Source organism: Panthera onca, chromosome A1 (genome assembly GCF_046562875.1).
Source record: "Panthera onca isolate mPanOnc1 chromosome A1, mPanOnc1 haplotype 2, whole genome shotgun sequence".
Classification (NCBI taxonomy): Eukaryota; Metazoa; Chordata; class Mammalia; order Carnivora; family Felidae; genus Panthera; species Panthera onca.
Genome location: NC_138339.1, coordinates 151,615,363 through 151,628,196, shown reverse-complemented (window position 1 = coordinate 151,628,196; position 12,834 = coordinate 151,615,363). Strand labels below are relative to the sequence as shown.

The following is a 12,834-nucleotide window of genomic DNA, read 5'->3' as shown; positions in this document are numbered from 1 at the left end:
TTTAATTTTTCCAAGTCTCTTATTAAAGTCTAATCATTAATCTTTTGGATTTTCTGAAATTGATATTATCTGTAAATTCCACGTTTGTCCCCATATTTTATACCTTTGTCTTATTTTCCTCCTTATTGTACTGCCCATTGTTGGACAGAAAGCCTCCTTACCTTGTTTCCAATCACAAAGTCAGGTCTCTTTCATTTTAAGGGTGATTCTAGCTGGTATTTCCTGTAGTACTGTTTTCCAAATTAAGGAAGAAACCCTTTATCTATAGTCAGTAAATAATTTTATATTACGAGATTATGTTAAATTTTATCAAACATTTTTATTCAGCATTTATCGAGATAACCACAACATTTTTCTCTTTCAATCTGTTAATATCATGCACTGTTTTGCTTTTTTAATGTTTCTAATGTTAAAGCAACCAGACATTCTTGGACTACGACTTCAATCATAGCGTATTGCCTGCTTCATGTGTCGGATTACTTGGTTGACTAATATCTTGTTTAAGATTTTAGCTTCGATATTCATAAGATACTGACCTGTAATTTTTTAATGTTTATTTATTTTGAGAGAGAGAGACAGAGTATGCACAGGGGAGGGGCAGAGAGAGGGAGACACAGAATCTGAAGCAGGCTCCAGGCTCTGAGCTGTCAGCACAGAGCACAATGCTGGGCTCAAACCCACAAACCGTAAGATCATGACCTGAGCTGAAGTCGGACATTTAACCGACTGAGCCACCCAGGTCTCCCTTTAATTTTTTAAATGTTTATTTATTTTTGAGAGAGAGAGAGAGAGAGAGAGAGAGAGAGAGAGAGAGAAGATGGGCAGACAGGGAGACACAGAATCCCAAGCATTGGCCTGTAATTTCAACTCTACATGTTTTCCTTGTAAGATTTCAACATCAATATTATGTATCTACATCTACATAAGATGAGTTGGAGAGTGTATACCCTTTTTCTGTTGTCTAGAAGAATCTCCATGAAAATGTAATAATGTCTTTCCAGAAATATTTGGTATAACTAATCAGTAGATCCACTGAACATAGACTCTTTCTATGAAATATTTTTTTTTTATATTTCTGGATCCATTTCTTTAAAAGTTATAGGACTGTTTCAGTTTTCTATTTCTCCTCATGTCATTTTTGATATAGTTTTCTATCAAATTTTAAAACTTTTAAAATGTTTAGTATGAAGTAAGTTTTCAAGTCCTCTTCAAATAACGTTTCACAAAGATAACTAGCATGTTTCTCTGTATCTATATACACACACAAACCACTGAATACAAATACAATACCACACTGTTTTGTGGTGGCACCTAGAAGTCAAATGTCAGACCTTTACTGAACATTAAGACTCTCCTAACAAAAACAAAACAAAAGACCCTCTTAACAAAATAAAATGAATACATTTCTCAACCTTCTCTACGAACCAGCCAAGAAAGCACAAATACACACTAATCACTACATAATGCAACAAAATAAATACTGGTCCACCAGTCAGTCTGCCATTACAGTAACTTGTCTTTAACAAGATGTGCTGATACAGCTTAAGCTATTTATTCCTATTTCCAAATTTATACATCAGACTCCAAGAGGAATTCTGACAAAGAATGTTTTAACTGAACACAAAAGATATGCTTTAAAAGGAATATCCTGTACATCAGAGGTACATATCACAAGCACATATCTACCGATCTCTGCTTTTGTATACTTTGCACAGACATTGCAACATAGAATGGATCTAGATGCTACAGCACACAGGTGCAGAAAGAGCTTTTCTACACATGTGCAAGGAAGGAAGAGATTCACAGAACGTCTAAACTTTGATAATCCACAGTCAGTCGGAGGTATTTACAAGTATGGATGGGTAGTTGAAATATCCTCCTATCCTTGGTCAGTGAGATCCAAACATCTGGCTTGTGATAACCTGCCTGTGATTCTGAGTGAACAAACCTGATAGCTGGCAGAACATCCAATAGGAGGAAATTTACAAGAGGCACTTGGTCTAATTCAGACCCAAATGCTAAGTAGATTCAGAGCTCCAGGACACAAAGAAATTGGGTAGGTTCTAGGAATATATAACTAAGCATCGGTGTTCTAAACACCACTGAAGATGGACACAAGTGGTCCCCTTCATTCTTACACACCTGTCCAACCCAGCCACCCTTGACCCTACCATGGGAGGAAAAACAGGAAGGTAGGAGGATGTGAGATGGAAGAGCACTGATGGTGAGAACTCTAGGGATGATCTGCGCTCAAAGTCAGTCCCATTCTCTCAAACAAGGCTAATTCACTACCCTAAAGATTACTGACCTGTGACATCCAGGTGGAAGGACACCTTCTGGCCCCCGGCCTCACAGCTGTACTCCCCGGCATCCGCCTTCCCTGCCTGCTGCACCACCAGCCGCCTGCTGCAGCCCTTGGCCTCCATGCACACTTTGGAGCTGGCACTCAGCTTCTTCCCGTCCTTGTACCACGTCACCTCTGTCTTGTCCTGGGCCACCTCGCAGCTCAGTGTGGCACTGGTCCCCGCCTTGGCCTGCACCTCACTGCATGCTGGCTGCTCCTTGGCAAACACAGCTGAGGGCTCTGGGGACAGGGAAGGACACACAAAGTCAAAAAGTAATTCAAGATGTAGCACGGGGGAAAGAAGAACTAAATGGGGAGGTGGTAGAATCTTATCCAGGCTCTGCACCAGCTGTGTGGCCTGGAGAAGCCTCACCACCTTCTCAGCAACAACTAACACAATTTATTTATACATTCCACCACTGCTCCACGTGGGCTGTTCCAGGTGGGGACCATACATTCCATCACTGCTCCTCCTGGGCTGTTCCAGGTGGGGACCATATATTCTATCCCTGTTCCATGCGAGGACTCTGAGAGACTTTCCTATGCACACACTTTTCTGGGTGAGGAGATGTTGGGTCATGATGTGTGCACACTTCAACTTTCCCAGATGATACAGAGTCTTGCACATGAATGTGCAAAGAGCATGTCACCCACAGTGCAAGACAGTCCCTGAACCTCCACACTGTCACCTACTCTGTGTTGTCAACTCTTGGCAACTGTGGGCAGTGGAGCTCTACCTCCCAGGGCTGTCTCTTACCTGGTCCTGATGATTCACAAAGTGAATTACCTTTTCCAGTGTTTTTGCTTATTAGTGTTTGCTCTTTTGCTAAAGGCTTTTGCCCAATTTTCAATAGCATTGTCTGTCCTCTCTATGCTTGCTTTTAGGATCTTTTTATATATATGAAGGCATATCTTTGGTGATTATGTGTGCTGTAAATATCCTCCACATCTGTGTGGCTTGTCTTTGCTGTCTTCTGATGATTCGACATTTTTAGGTTAATGTCCTCATATATTTCATATTTGTTTCATTGTGGTTAGTGCACTTGTGTTCTGTTCTAAGCAATCATTCCTAAGCTTGAAGCAATTAAAAACATCTACATTACCACCTGAGAGTATATGGTTTCACTTCTGCTCTGAGGAGAACACCAGGGGTTGACTGTGAGTGGTATGAGTTACTAGTCCAATCCTTTTTCCATATGGTTAAATGGTCCTAGCACCATTTGTTTAAAACAATGCTGTCTCTACTTCGTACACAGTTCCACATTAAACACACACACACAGAGGGGGAGGGGATGGAGTCATCAGTTCCTGCATGGGTCTGTCTCAGAGATCACTATTCTGGTTCTTTGGTCAGTGTATCTTTCCTGGCATCAAGACACCATTCTCAATCACTCCATCTGTAATATTTCTGATACCTGGTCCAGCAAATGCTCACCCTTTGCTCTACTTCAAGAGGTATATTGTCTGTGTGTGGCCTTGATGATCTGTTTGTCAATTTTCAAAGTCCCCACCACTACCACCACCAAAAATGACCATTTGGTTGGATGTTTATTAGTATCAGGTATGCCTGTTTCTTCCATGGTTTTCTATCCATTTATTTCCATCTCTTGACTGTCTCTCAATAACATGTAATAATTTACCCTCACAGAGCCACCCAGCATCTCTTTATCAAACTAGGAATTAGAAACATGATAGTCTTGATGCTCTTATAACTCTTAAATTTTCGTTTTCAAAGTGTCTCTTGGCAGCACAGATACAAGAGTTTTCTCAATATTGACTTTTTACACAGTAATCTTTGTCAACTTTCTAGGTCAAATAATTTATCTTTTGGATATATCATATTATCCATAAATTCTATTTTTGTTTTTTTCAAACTTCCTTTGACTTTATTTGCCCCCTATGCTGCATAGCATTGGATAAAAGTGATAGCGGTTAGCTTCCTTGGGTAGTTCCCTGTCTCACAGATCACTCTGTGTGATTAGCTGGTTTTTCTGCAGCATCATTTATAAGCTGAAAAAAGAACCATTCTATTTATAATTGGCTAAGAATTCTATGTCATGAATTGATGTGAACTTTATCAAACACTTCTTCTGGATTTATGATGTTAAATTTTATCAACTACTATATTCTGCATTTATGGAGTAATCACTTCATTCTTTTTCATTCAGTCTGTTAATGCCATGCATTATACTGATCTGCTAATATTTCCAGTTTAAAAAGCCTTGAACTCCTAGACTATGACCTTCATCATGGTGTATTATCTTTTAAATACTTTGCTAATTTATTTTCCTAATGCTTTGTTTAAGATTTTGACCTTGAAAATCCATAACAGACTGACCTGTAATTTGAATTTTTCATCCTTTGCTTTTCAGAGTTTGGTTATCAACATTATACTGTCTCTGTGAAGTAAATCATAAATAGCTTCCTCTTCTCTTTTCTAGAAAAATCTCCAGGAATAGGCACTAACTTCTTTCCAGAACATTTCACATAATCTACCAGTGAGAAAGTGCACATGGTGTGAGATTATTTACTACATCTCTATTTGTTTAAAACATTCTAGGACTATTTGAGGTGTTGAAATCTTCTTGTGTCACTTTTATCTGGTTTTCTAAGAATTTGGTCAATTTGTCAAACCTTTTCATATGTATTACCCTAAAATAATTTGTAATATCATCTGAAAATAACACTAAAAAAAGACACATGGTAGATTTTTTTGTATCTGCATACACCAACAAATAATTTTCTGCAGATACAATACCAAACAGTCAGGTGGTGGCACCTAGAAGCCAACGTAGGACTGCAGCCCATTTTTATTTGCCATTAAGACTCATAAGGAGTGGTGCCTGGGTGGCTCAGTTGGTTAAGCATCTGACTTTGGCTCAGGTCATGATCCCATGGTTCATGAGTTTGAGCCCCGTGTTGGGCTCTGTGCTGACAGCTCAGAGCTGGAGCCTGCTTCAGATTCTGTGTCTCCCTCTCTCTCTCTCTGCCCCTTCCCTGCTCTCTCTCTCTCTCTCTCTCTCTCTCTCAAAAAAAAAAAAAATAAAAACATTTTTAAAAATTTTTAAAAGACTCATAAGGAAAGGAAAATACATTTAGTTCTGACCCTTTTCTGTGAACCAGCCAGAAATGGACAGACACACAAGTCTCTAGAAAATGGTATGCAATGCTGCTTTACCAGACAGCAGCTGTTAAAGACCTCGTCTTTAACAAAGTGTTCTTGTGTAAGATAAGCCACTTATTTTTTTCCATTTCTAAATTGATGAATCATACCCCAAGGGGAATTCTGACACAGAATGTTCTAAGAGAGGGGAAGCAAGATTTGCTTCAAAAAGAGAATCCAGACTTCACATGTGTCTATCACATATCTGTCAGCCCTCTGCTCTCAGTTTGCTTTGTGCAGACATTGCACAGAACAGGGATCTAGACTTTGCTAGATCCGTGTCCATGTGCAAGGTAACTTCCGTGTCCATGTGCAAGGAGGAAAGGGTGTCCCAGAATGCCTATAACTTTGATAGTCCATAGTTCTGTCTGAGATACATCCAATTATGATTGGCTGGAATAAATTACTCCTTATCCTGGTTTAATGAAATTCAAACATCTCTCCCTAGGGTGAAACAACATGTTGCTAGATGAGGGCACCTGGGAGCTGCCAGGACATTAAGCAGAGGGAAATGCATATATCATGGGTGAGAAATGCCTGGTCTACTTCAGACTCCAAGTGCAGGGAACAGCCAGATGTCCAGGTACCAAAGAACACCCAGGAATTTCTGAGCAGATACAGGGAACTTACAACTGCCATTACTGTGTGGAAACAGCACTTGGGTTTCTGGGAGCACAATCTCCCTTCTGTTCATACCCTTCCCACCCAACCTCCCTTGGCCCAACCATGGGTAAGGGCATTGGGAGAATGGGCCATGTGAACACATGAGGTCTGGTGGGAAGAGCACCATGGTTGGCTGGGGATGTAAGCCAATCCCATCACCTCCACACAGGCTATGACAGTCCCATAAGAACTGACCTGTGACATCCAGGTGGAAAGACACCTTCTGGCCCCCGGCCTCACAGCTGTACTCCCCAGCATCCACCTTCCCTGCCTGCTGCACCACCAGCTTCCTGCTGCAGCCCTTGGCCTCCATGTGCACTCTGGAGCTGGCACTCAGTTTCTTCCCATCCTTGTACCATGTCACCTCCGTCTTGTCCTGAGCCACCTCACAGCTCAGCGTGGCACTGGCCCCTGCCTTGGCCTGCACCTCACTGCATGCTGGCTGCCCCTTAGCAAACATGGCCGAGCGCTCTGGGGAAAAAGAGGCATGCACAGGTTCAGAGACACAGAGCTGTCACCAGCCTAGGTCACAGGAATGAAAGCCTCAGGGTTCAGTAAATTTTCTACTTGGAGCAAATGCCATCACATGCCCAGAAGAGTGCTGGAGTGTGTTTGTAAACATATGCCTCCTGTCCTAGAGCCCAAGTGTACATTTGGATGTGTCCTGACTCAAGAGCAATTTCTAAGGCTGGTGCAAGGTGGCAGAGGCTGTTCCATCACCTGTCTCTGCTAGTTCATGGTCCTTCCCATGTGACAGCCAGCCCTTGTGGGCAGGTGGGGTTGTTCACTCCTGTATCCCCAGCACATGGTGTGTCCACCACAGACTACCTTACCACAGTGTAACTCCCATGTTAATGCACTAATTCGTTTGCACAACCCAGTGGAGTTTGGTGTGACTGTCCCCACAGAACCAAAACAAAAACAAACAGAAAACATCTATCTCCCCACTCACTACTGACCATGCCCAAAAGTAACCATTATCTTGACCTCCGCCACCATCAATTACTTTTGCCTGGACTTTGATTTCACATGAATGCATGATCCATTGGGTGTTCTTTGGGTCTGTCTTCCTCCCCTTGACAGAATGTGAGATCTACCCATGCTGCTGCATGCATGGATAGTTTTCTATTGTATGAACACCTCATCTTGTGTTTGCTTTACCTCTTGTGATTCATCTGGGCTATTTCCCATTTGGGGATATGATGAGTAAAGCTGCCTTGAACAGTCTTGTATGTCTCTTTGGGGACAAATATAACTGCTAGTACATACATATGGCTAAATTTGGCTTTAATAGATACTTCCAAAGAGTGTTCAATAATGATTGTGACAACTTACTCTACCACTGACAGTGTGTGATAATTCAGATTCTCCACATCCTTACCAACACTTGAGATCATCGTTTTTTAAAAAATTGTGTATATCCCATTAAACTCAAGTATGTACATGCAGGAAGGATCTTAGGGATTCCATGCTCTGAGCCCACCAGAGACAGACTACCCTGAACAAAACTACAAGGTGGTCCCAAGTCAACATGGTCCTGGAATGAGCCAAAGTTTGATTGTCCTCTCCCTGCCTATCACAGGAAAGAGCAACCCTCTTTCTGGAATAAGATAGCATCATCCATATAACAAGTTTTCTCATGCAATATCTGACAGTCAATCGAAGCATTGCTGATGTGCCACAGACAGGAGTAAATAGAAAACTAAACAAGAAAAAAGTACAATATCAGACGATTGATTATTATGTTTTTTCAGACTGGGATACAGCCATGATTAATACAGTTTTAAAATGAAATTTAAAAAAAAATAGGTCAAACATGAAAAATTTACTACAGAGTCTGGAATCTATAAGAAATCAAAAAATGGAAGTTATATCACTTGAAAATAGTAAACACACTATAAGTGAGTTGGACAGCACATTAGATATAGCAGAATACAATATTAGAAAATTGGAAGGCAGGTAAACAACATACCCAGAATAAAGCAGAGAGAGAAAAATAATTCGGAGGCAGAGAGAAAGATGCAACAAGATATGTGGGGAAACATAAAAACGTCAAATAAAATATAACAAGAGTTCTGACAAAGGAGAGAGATAGGACAGAACAGAGAAAGGCCAAGGATAGCCTATGGTTGATGAGGACATAAACCCAAACACTCAAGGTGATCTACAGCCCCAACCGGTATGAATACAAAGAAAACCACATCCAGGTTCATCAAAGTAAAACTTCTGAAGGCCAAAAACAATATCTTAAAAGCAACAGGAGAAAAGAAAAGAAAACCCTTGAGAGAATATAACAGATCTGACAGTTGATGTTCTAAGAGAAAATATGGAACCCAGAAGACAATGGAATGATATCTTTAAAATGTGAAAATATATAAAATTGACTCTTAACAACACAAGGGTTAAGGGTGCCAACCCACCATGCAGTAAAAAAAAAATCATGTATAACTTTTACTTCCCTAAAATGTAACTACTAGTAGCCTACTGTTGACTGGAAGCCTCACAGATGATATAGTCAATTAACACACACTTTGTATGATATGTGTATTATAGACTATACTCTAACAATGAAATAAGCTACAGAGAAAAAAATGTTATTAAGAAGAGAAAACACATTTACATACTGTACTGTATTTATAGAAAAAATCCGCATATAAGTGGACCTGTGGAGTGTAAACCCATGCTGATCAAGAGTCCACTGTATTTACATATGTAACTTGATACCCAGAGAAAATAGGCCTCAGAATTGAAGACAAAATAAATACTTTTTCAAATAAGCAAAAAAAGAAATTAAAGTACCAGAATACCTACCAAAATAAATATGCATGATGAAGTTTTTCAGGCAGAAAAAGTAAATAAATAATCTCAGAATATTGGGCCCAAACCCTGGCTCTTAGGTTTTCTGGCTGTGTGAATATCAGCAAGTTATAGAATTTTCTTAGCTCATATTACAATGAGAATATTCAGAATTCCTCCTCTGAGGTTGTTGTAATGTTTGCACAAGTGAAAAGACAAGAAGCATTCGTAAAATGCTGCCATGGGTATATAATTAATAACTGCTAGCTATATGAAAGCATGATGACAAAATAGACCATTAGATGTCACCTGTGCACACCCCCAATCCTTAACAACTAGCTTAAGGAGCATAAGACAGACGTCAAGGAACTCACCAATGACATCCAGGCGGAAGGAGACCTTCTCCCCCGCAGCCTCACAGCTGTACTCCCCCGCGTCCGCCTTTGCCGTCTGCTGCACCACCAGCCTCCTGCTGCAGCCCTTGGCCTCCACACGCACTCTGGAGCTTGCACTCAGCTTCTTCCCGTCCTTGTACCACGTCACCTCCGTCTTGTCCTGGGCCACCTCACAGCTCAGTGTGGCACTGGCCCCCGCCTTGGTCTGTACCTCACTGTGTGTTGTCTGTCCCTTGGCAAACACCAATACAGGTTCTGGGGATAGGAATGGACAATTAAATGTCTAGAACTGAATAAGGGCCCACCTTCTGGGTCTCAAAACCAGGATTCCTTGGGCACAAGCCTGCCTTGCTCCTGGATCCCTCCACACAGAGAATTCCATACTCAGGAGATGCATAAAGCAAAGAACAGGTTGTTTCTCAGAATCTGAAGGCTCCAGGTCAAATAATTTCCAGGTCAGTATGTGTCATGTTACAGGATTAGGCATTTACCATTTGTGATACCATAATTATCCTAACAAATGGAGGCATATCTTGTCACTTGTACATCAAAGCACAGGTATTTTCAGGGAGAATTTCTTGTGCACTGTCACCAAGAGTGGGTGATGCCCAAGGCACAAGAACACACACACAATGACTTCTAATGCAATCTGTAACTTCTAGCAAGCCAATCACCATTCCTGTAATCAAACCCCTGTCCTTGGGACTGGATGTGGTTTTTATTAACTTACTTCTTTTGCTTCACATCACATTACTTCTAGGACCCACTTATTCACTCTAGACTAAATTTTCTTCCTTTTGACGTATATCCATCAGCATTTTTTTTCCAGCAAGGTTTTGTGATGGTAAATTCTCTCCATTTGCTTCCTGAAAACATTTCTATTTCATTCTGAATTTTGAATGATAGTTTGGCTGGATACAGAATTCCAGTTGACAGTATCTTCCCCAGTACATCGAAGGTGATGCCTTCTTTGTGCTCTTCATTGCTGTTGACAAATCTGCAGGAAGGATAACTGCCCTCCCATTAATCTTTATTTTTCTGTGGTTCACTGTGATGTGTCTATCTGTGGACTTATGTTCCCTACATTCCTCATGATCACTTGTAAATCCTGAAGCTTAGGATTCACATCTTCAACCAGTGCTAAAAATTACCTACGTGATTTCTTTCATTATTTCTTCTTCCTCATTCTCTCCAGTCTCTCCTAGAAGTCCTTTTAGACACATGTGTGGCCTTCTACTTCTCTTCCCCACATCTGTCATTATCTCATTTTTTTAAATCTCTGCTTCATTCTGAGTAACTTCCCCAGATCTATCTTCCAATTCAGTGATTTTTCTTCAGCTATGTCTAATTTGCTACTTATCGCTCCACTAAATTGTTTATCATAAATGTGTTTCCCATTCAAGAAGCTTCCCAAATGTGCTTCTCATTCATTTGGTTCTTTTTTGAATCTGCCTATTCTTTTTCTTACTATTTTACTTTTTTCTTACATTTTCAAGTCTCCCATATAACTCATTTTAAGTATGCTTATTTCAAATACTCTTTCAGATAGTTGTTCTATTATCTGAGGTCCCCAGGTGGTCTAATCCTGATATTTACTGTGACTTCCAACTCTCTTCTATGTAGGATTATTCCTCCGGTGCTTAGATGAATTTTATTGTGAGTGCATCTAGCATGGTTTCCTTAGCCAGTGGTATTAAGTGTGGCCTGGGTGGTGAGGTAACCCACCCACCTGGGCCAAGGCAGAAAGACAAGTGCCCTATAATCTCCCTGAGCTCAAGGCATATTGCTTTATTGGGCCATCTTTTCTTTAATGATGTGGTTTTACAACGTTTCCATCCTTGTATGCTGGTCTCTGTTCCACTTCCTTTTTGCTCCCACAGTCTATTTGCAAGCTGGTGGTGTAAGTCAGATGCAGATCCCTGGGACCCAAAGTCCCCCAATTGTGCACCAACTCATCACCCATTGCTTTAGTTTCTTACTGCCTCTTCCTTTCTAGCACCTGGAAATGTCCCTTTTTCGTCTTGCCAGTCCAGATATTAACTTAACTTGACTTTATTACATTCTGTCCCACATTTTAAGATGTCTATGATGGGAGAGTTTTCACATTACAGAAGTCCACAGTACTGCTGGAACCCCAAATCCAGATGGGGTGTTTATAAGCCTACCTTTCCACATGAGATTATTCAATTTCATGCACTAGGGACTTTCTGCTTCAGGAATGCCTCTCTATTTTCTCAACAGAAGTCAGTGGAACTCTTGGTTTTTGGCCTGCACATCAAAGCATTGGTATTTTCAGGGAGAATTCTTTACATGCTATCACCAAGAATGGGCACTATCCTTGAGTTACAAGATTTTTAATTGGATTTCTAATATTTTTTAAAATTCAAATAGCCAAAGTAAAAATGGTCCTATTTTTATGCCTTAAATATATTTTTCATGGAGAAAAAGATAAGGCATCCAGGTGGCTGAATTTCACCTACCTGTCCTCAGTGACCTGATACCACCTAGGACAGGTGTCTGGATGGAAGGCAGTGATGATGATCCAAAAATCTATGCAGTGACTGGCAGGGGCTGTGGTCAGCCTCAATGTTCTTTGGTTCTCCTCCCACCCAAGCCCCTCCCTACATGGTCTCATGTCCCCCAGTGTCCCAGGGGGAGGTCCCATCATCATCCACTCCTTCCACGCCACTTCTTCCCCCAGTCCCTCCTACCACAAACATGCCAACAAATCCTGAATCTCCAACCCCAGACCAGTGTCAACTGAGTACCATGCCCAGATAGCTGACCACCCCTGGACATCCCAGGCTAGCATGTCACCTGCTTCTTCCAGCAAATATGCTCCTGTCTACCTGCCATGTCTCATATGGTGACCCCTAGATCTATGTATTCACACATGGGTTTAAGATTCATCTATGTCTCCTGCTTCTCAGCCCACACCCACATGAGCACGAATTCACGCACTCATCATCCCTCTCTGTCCCCTCAACCACAGCCTCTGTTTGACTTGGACATCTCCAGAAGCAAAACGTCTGCAGTAAGATGTCCTTGGGGACCAGATGGGTTAAGTGGAGTCTGCATGCTTCTTGTGGATGCCATGCCTACCTGAGCTTCTGCCACATCTGCCCTCCCAGCCAACAGCTTTGTTTTTGGAATCATGGTCTCTCTATCATTTCTCCACCCGTGAGGCTATCACCAGATGAGTCCTCACAAACACTACCATGTGAAAGCAGAGAACACCTAACCACACAGCCAACTGTCACCTTTATCCATAACCAGCTGAACACACAACTTTCATACTGTACAGTGAGGCACCTCCTATTCATTTTGTGGCCCCAGACTCAGCTGCATCCCCAAGGTGGAGTTGCACCAGGTCTCCGTTATTTCTGACATTCACTTCATAGGAGTCCTCACAGACTAATCTTAAAGAAAACTGTATCTCTTTGATATGCATGTCATGAAATCATTCCTGATCA

General features: G+C 41.3%; 1 protein-coding gene across 35 annotated transcripts in view; it reads right to left on the bottom strand.

Annotated features, from left to right (window-relative positions):
- The window catches only part of OBSCN (obscurin, cytoskeletal calmodulin and titin-interacting RhoGEF), a 164,997-nt gene that overhangs the window by 127,375 nt on the left and 24,788 nt on the right, over nucleotides 1–12,834 (bottom strand). For all 35 annotated transcript variants that reach the window (XM_078452398.2, XM_081790323.1, XM_081790320.1 and 32 more), the window contains 3 exons: nucleotides 9,341–9,616; nucleotides 6,366–6,641; nucleotides 2,309–2,584 (listed from right to left, as the gene is read on the bottom strand). In XM_078452398.2, coding sequence (XP_078308524.2) covers nucleotides 2,309–2,584; nucleotides 6,366–6,641; nucleotides 9,341–9,616 — 828 coding nt within the window. The remainder of the gene's footprint in view (nucleotides 1–2,308; nucleotides 2,585–6,365; nucleotides 6,642–9,340; nucleotides 9,617–12,834) is intronic.